This window comes from Hyperoodon ampullatus, assembly GCF_949752795.1.
Source record: "Hyperoodon ampullatus genome assembly, chromosome: 6".
In the NCBI taxonomy this organism is placed as follows: Eukaryota; Metazoa; Chordata; class Mammalia; order Artiodactyla; family Ziphiidae; genus Hyperoodon; species Hyperoodon ampullatus.
The window spans coordinates 10,437,058-10,443,412 of record NC_136919.1 but is presented as its reverse complement, the minus strand read 5'-3'; the positions used below and the strand labels follow the sequence as shown (position 1 = coordinate 10,443,412).

The 6,355-nt window shown below is 46.0% G+C and overlaps 1 protein-coding gene across 1 annotated transcript; it reads right to left on the bottom strand.

Annotated features, from left to right (window-relative positions):
* Positions 1-266: 266 nt before the first annotated feature.
* HSPA5 (heat shock protein family A (Hsp70) member 5) lies at positions 267-5,033 on the bottom strand. Its single transcript, XM_079705994.1, has 8 exons — positions 4,722-5,033; positions 4,397-4,628; positions 3,819-3,956; positions 3,404-3,516; positions 2,782-3,172; positions 2,413-2,650; positions 1,944-2,111; positions 267-1,179 (listed from the first exon to the last, which is right to left on the bottom strand). The coding sequence occupies exons 1-8, from the start codon at positions 4,844-4,846 to the stop codon at positions 617-619; spliced, it is 1,968 nt and encodes a 655-aa protein (XP_079562120.1). The 5' UTR covers positions 4,847-5,033; the 3' UTR covers positions 267-616.
* Positions 5,034-6,355: the final 1,322 nt, after the last annotated feature.

Here is a 6,355-nt window from a genome sequence, read left to right as displayed (position 1 = left end):
TTTTTGAAAGGTAAGGGGAAATAGGAAATTTCAATTATGCTCAGGAAAACTCCACTCGTGGGCCCTGTAAAATAGCCCTTGCCTACTTAAGGATATGGATGAATCTCCCACCCCTTTTCTTAGATTAGGTTAGGCAGATTTCCAGAAATGACTGAATAAAAAGTGTTTTCCTTACTCAAAACGCCAAACACTCCCCTCAACCCGAGACTCTAACCTTAAAGTAAATGACTAACCTAATTAGAAGCTTATCACAAAAGTTAGACCAGTGTAAATAACAAACATTTATTGGTGTCACTTATGGTAGAAAAAAGTTCCTACACCAGATGCACATGACCCAATTGTTAAATAGAACATTTTCAAGGTGAACACACATCCTTAACCCAGCTTTTTTACCCACTTTTGATGATGGCCAATTCTTCCTCGCCCCCCACCCCAAGACATGTGAGCAACTGCTAATGAAAAGCAGTAAACAGCCACTTGGGCTATATAGCATTTTCAACTCCACTCCAAGGTGAAGATTCCAATTACATTCGAGACTTAAGTTCTCTCAATTTTCTCCTAACGAAAGTTCCTGAGTCCAGTTATTTACAATATTACAGCACTAGCAGAGCAGTGTCTACAACTCGTCTTTATCTGCTGGTTCCTCATCACCAGTTGGGGGAGGGCCTGCACTTCCATAGAGTTTGCTGATAATTGGCTGAACAATTTCTTCTAGCTCCTTCTTTTTAGCTTTGAAATCTTCAATGTCAGCATCTTGGTGACTTTCCAGCCACTCAATCTTTTCTTCTACGGCTTTTTCCATGGTCTCCTTATCTTCAGAGGAAAGTTTACCTCCCAGCTTTTCTTTATCTCCAATCTGATTCTTTAGAGAGTAGGCATAGCTTTCCAACTCATTTCTGGTGTCAATGCGCTCCTTGAGCTTTTTGTCTTCCTCAGCAAACTTCTCAGCATCATTGACCATCCTTTCAATTTCTTCAGGTGTCAGGCGATTTTGGTCATTTGTAATTGTGATTTTATTTTTGTTGCCTGTACCTTTGTCTTCAGCTGTCACTCGAAGAATGCCATTCACATCTATCTCAAAGGTGACTTCAATCTGTGGAACCCCACGGGGAGCAGGAGGAATTCCAGTCAGATCAAAAGTTCCCAGAAGGTGATTGTCTTTCGTCAGGGGTCGTTCACCTAGAAGTCACACACAAAAAAATTTGTTCGCTGTTACCGACAAACATTAGTACATCTGGATCCCTATGTTTCAGTCTGTTAGAGCCTGTAGTGTCAAGGGCACTCTATCAAACTAGAAGTGGGTCAGTGTTGGGAAAGGAACAGTTAGTTAAGTTACTAGTAACTCTTAATTGAATTTCATCTACTTTATAGCAGTATGAACCCTTTACTTGTTCTTGTATTTTAATATTTATCTTTTTAATTTATTTATTTGGCTGCGCCAGGTCTTAGCTGCGGCACGAGGGATCTTTTAGTTGTGGCATGCGAACTCTTAGTTTCAGCATGTGGGATCTAGTTCCCCAACCAGGGATTGAAACCGGGACCCCTGCATTGGGAGTGCAGAGTCTTAGCCACTGGACAACCAGGGAAGTCCTTTGTCTTGTATTTTTGAATTTACTTATTTTGGCCATACCGCGCAGCATGTGGGATCTTAGTTCCCCGGCCAGGGATCAAACCTGTGCCCCCTGCAGTGGAAGCGTGGAGTCCTAACCATTGGACAGCCAGGGAATTCCCCCAGAAGGTATTTTTAATGGGAAAGAGTGCTAGATAGCTAGATAAGAAATAGATTTTAGTACTGGCTCTACCAAACTCAACACCAGTTAAATTAGGGCCCTCCCACCTGAAAATAGCAGATATTTCTTTCCCTAGACATTTCAATAGAGTATGTTAAAAGAAGTCAAGCTCTTCAAAAACATACCATAGTATTAACAAATGTAAGCAATTACCTTCATAGACCTTGATGGTAACAGTTGGCTGATTATCAGAGGCTGTAGAAAAGATTTGAGACTTCTTGGTGGGCACCACAGTGTTCCTTGGAATCAGTTTGGTCATGACACCTCCCACGGTTTCAATACCAAGTGTAAGGGGACATACATCAAGCAATACCAGGTCACCTGCAAAGGTACGTTAATCGAGCTAAGTTCTAATTCAGGAGTCACAGGAGCAATTCCAAGCAGACCCCACAAACAATACAACTTCATCTTCTCCATCTTGCCACTTGATTAGGTTCTATGCATAATCATTTCAGAAGCAATGAATTAAATATAGTTGCCAAGGATCTTGAGACTGCCAGGTCTTGACCTCACTGTACCCTCTACTAGCTGTGTGAGCTTGCTGCTCATAATCTACTGCTTTCTAAAGCAACAGCTAATTATACTCTGAAGCACTATGGATGATGCTGTGACACTGACTTACCTGTATCTTGATCACCAGAGAGTACACCAGCCTGGACAGCAGCACCATACGCTACAGCCTCATCTGGGTTTATGCCACGGGATGGCTCCTTGCCATTGAAAAACTCTTTAACCAGTTGTTGAATCTTTGGGATTCTAGTAGAGCCACCAACAAGAACAATTTCATCAATATCAGACTTCTTTAAATCAGAATCTTCCAGCACTTTCTGGACAGGCTTCATGGTAGAACGGAACAGGTCCTAGAATAAGTGACAAATTACTGTGATGATGCCTGTCATACCCAGGTACAGTCAAAATACCTAAATGCATTGTCCCAAACTCAGACAGTCTAACTAGATCTCATTAGCAAAGCAAAAAACAAGGAACATACCATGTTTAGCTCTTCAAATTTGGCCCGAGTCAGGGTCTCAGAGAAGTCTTCTCCTTCATAGAAGGACTCAATTTCAATTCTTGCTTGATGTTGAGAAGACAGGGCCCGTTTGGCCTTTTCAACCTCACGCCGGAGTTTCTGCACAGCTCTGTTGTCTTTCCGAACATCTTTGCCAGTTTTCTTTTTGTAGAGCTTGATGAAGTGTTCCATGACACGCTGGTCAAAGTCTTCTCCACCCAAATGAGTATCTCCGTTAGTGGCCACGACTTCAAAGACACCATTATCAATGGTGAGAAGAGACACATCAAAGGTTCCACCACCCAAGTCAAACACCAGGATGTTCTTCTCCCCTTCCCTCTTATCCAGGCCATAAGCAATAGCAGCTGCTGTACTGTTAGGAGAATGAGAAAGAAAAAATAAATGACTTAGTTAAGTCTACCTTTCCCCATTTTGGCCTCTCCTGTTGCAGAGCACAGGCTCCAGACGCACAGGCCGCTCCGCGGCATGTGGGATCTTCCCGGACCGGGGCACGAACACATGTCCCCTGCATCGGCAGGCGGACTCTCAATCAACCACTGCGCCACCAGGGAAGCCCCGTCATATTTTTTAATTTAACACTTACGGCTCATTGATGATCCTCATAACATTCAACCCAGCAATAGTTCCAGCATCTTTGGTTGCCTGGCGTTGGGCATCATTGAAATAGGCTGGTACAGTAACAACTGCATGAGTAACCTAAAATGATAACAAAAGATAATTAAACATATCACACGGCTTAACCTTTATTTAAGTTACAGCCAAACCATCGCTTTATTAAGATGGGTATAATATATAATTTTATATCCATGAATTTGCAAGCATTAAGTGATAACACATGAAAGGCGCTAGTATTTTGTTTGGCCTACAATAAAGCACGCAAGTAATTAAAACTGATGCATGGATGTCATTCAGATTTTTAAAACGATGAAAGCGTCAACACAACACAATCAATCAAGAATAGTAATAAAACTGCTCGACATTGTTCTAGAAATACTTACCTTCTTTCCCAAATAAGCCTCGGCAGTTTCCTTCATTTTAGTGAGAACCATGGCAGAAATTTCTTCAGGAGCAAATGTCTTTGTTTGCCCACCTCCAACATCAACTTGAATGTACGGTTTAGTTTTCTTTTCAACCACCTATTTTAAAGAATAATTATTTTCAGACGTAGAAGCAATGACATTTTAAACTTTGAAAAGAGGAGCGTTTGAGACCCACTTCTTCCCCCACAGTTTGGTTTACTTTGGTCCTTCGGAGCTGAATATTGAACAGATATACTTTAAGGAGTATAGGTGCCTGATAATTACAAGCCTCTTCAGTTTTAACCAGTCTCTTAATGCTAACCTATTGCGGACAGAGTAGTTACGCATGAAGTTTCTTTGCCAACCTTACTTTCTTAAGTTCTGTAACACACTGAAACTATTAAATAAAAATTATAGATACACCATGTCTGTATCCTTTTTGCTTGTCTCTGCACTGTTTTTCAGTAACTTCTTAATCCTAAATACTCTCACCACCACCCCCACTTTCTTTTTTTTTTTTTTTTCTTTCTATTTAGAAGAGAAAAATCAGGTCGAACCTTGAAAGGTAAGAACTTGATGTCCTGCTGCACAGACGGGTCGTTCCATGTACGGCCGATGAGCCGCTTGGCGTCGAAGACCGTGTTCTCAGGATTGGAGGTGAGCTGGTTCTTGGCTGCATCGCCGATCAGACGCTCCCCTTCAGGAGTGAAGGCCACATAAGACGGCGTGATGCGGTTGCCCTGATCGTTGGCGATGATCTCCACGCGGCCGTTCTTGAACACCCCGACGCTGACGGAAAAACCGAACAGAAGAAATCAGCGACGCTCACGGCAGTCCAGGAGGCCACTCCCCATTCTCCCCTTTTCCACAAACCCCACTTACCAGGAGTACGTGGTGCCCAGGTCGATACCGACCACCGTGCCCACGTCCTCCTTCTTGTCCTCCTCCTCCGGCCGCGCCGCGCCGAGCATCAGCAGCAGCACCGCAGCCACCAGGGAGGGCTTCATCTTGCCGGCACCGTCGTCCACTCACTCAGCAGGCAGGCAGGGCTTCGCAGGCAAACCAGCCACAGGCCGCAACACGAGAGCGCACCGAGGTGTCCGAGCTGAGGATGACACAGCCCAGGGTCAGGAGGAGCAGCGTACAAGGCGAAGGGCAGGTCCGGAACTGCAGGCCGCGGCACCTATCTCTCACACGCACGAAAACCCCAACTTAACGCGCCTGTGAGAGCTCAGTCAACGTCGACCGCGCCGTTGCCTACTCGGCTTATATAACCTCCCTCCAGCCCCGTCGTGGAGGCTGCCGATTGGCGAAGGCCCTGCTCGTTGGAGGCCGCTGATTGGTCCAGGCCACCAAGCTGGCCGCTGCGGATTCGAAGCGGCCTCCTCCGCAGCTAACGTCACCGCGACGCCCCCTGGGCTGACTCATTGGCTGCTGGGCGCGCCCAACAGTCACCAATGGAAGGCAACATCCGCCCCATGCTCCGGCTCCATTGGTTTAGCAGCTGCCTGTCCGTGACGCGACCTTCCACTCCGAGGCGGTTTCCGTCGGTAACCGCTGAGGTCCCGCCTCCACGCTGAGCCCTAAGGATGCGGGAGTCAGTACGGCGTGCTTGATTCCCCCGAGGCAGTGGGTCCTGGGTCCCTTGCTTCTCCACTGCCCGCCCGCCTGCCCTTCCTCCATCCCTCCCGAGGGAAGCGGCTCTTCCTCCTCCTCGTCTCCATCCCGTCCCAGGCAGGCAGGTATCAGCGTAGATGCTGTGATCACCTCAGAACAAATTTCTCTGCCCTTCATAGCTACTACGGGTACTAGAGTGTCCAAGCCCCAGGGCCTTTTGTTGTTCACCGAGGTGCGCAGCCCTCGACTGGGGCCTGGTCTGGGCACTGCCCGGTCGCGAGTCATAGCTCCTACTAGCCAGTTATTTCTCCCCGGCACCCCCTGCCCCGCTATCTTTGTCTATACCAGGCATCTCCACATTGCCTTGCCCCACGGTAAGTCCCAGGGCAGGCCTGGCCAAAGTAATTGATTCCTAAGTAATTGACTCGGGAGTCCCCTCCCCATGTGGCAGCTCTCCCGTGAAGAGCTTACTAATGCCATCACTCCCACCCTGGGATGTATCATTTTCCTAACTTGTCACCCCCTGTCTTTCCTCTTCCTGCCCATCATTTCCCATTGTGGATCAGATTATCATTTACAAGGCCTTCCTCATCCTTTTTGGATATGTTTTTACCTTCACTCCTTCTGGAAAAGGTCTGATCTGTGCTTAAACGCGTTTGATAGACAAAGACGTCTTGATAATGCCTTACTCTTGTAGCAAAAAGTATAAAGGCTGCTATTTACTTCAGGCTTACTATGTGCCAAGCATTAGTCTGTCTCCTGTGCCTTTTGGTCCTTACAGTTCAATACTTGACATTTCCCATTTTACAGATGAGAAAATTGAAACCAAAAGAGATTAATTAACTAGCTTAAAGTTATAGAGCTGATAAGTGATGGAGTTAGGATATCCAAGTCAGCTT

Coding starts and splice junctions, on each gene's coding strand:
- HSPA5 (XM_079705994.1), bottom strand. CDS start 4,846: ATGAAGCCCTCCCTGGTGGCTGCGGTGCTGCTGCTGATGCTCGGCGCG. Junction 3,957..4,396: donor TCAAGTTCTTACCTTTCAAG/GTTCGACCTGAT, acceptor TCTTTAAAATAG/GTGGTTGAAAAGAAAACTAA. Junction 1,180..1,943: donor TACCATCAAGGTCTATGAAG/GTAATTGCTTAC, acceptor TGTGACTTCTAG/GTGAACGACCCCTGACGAAA.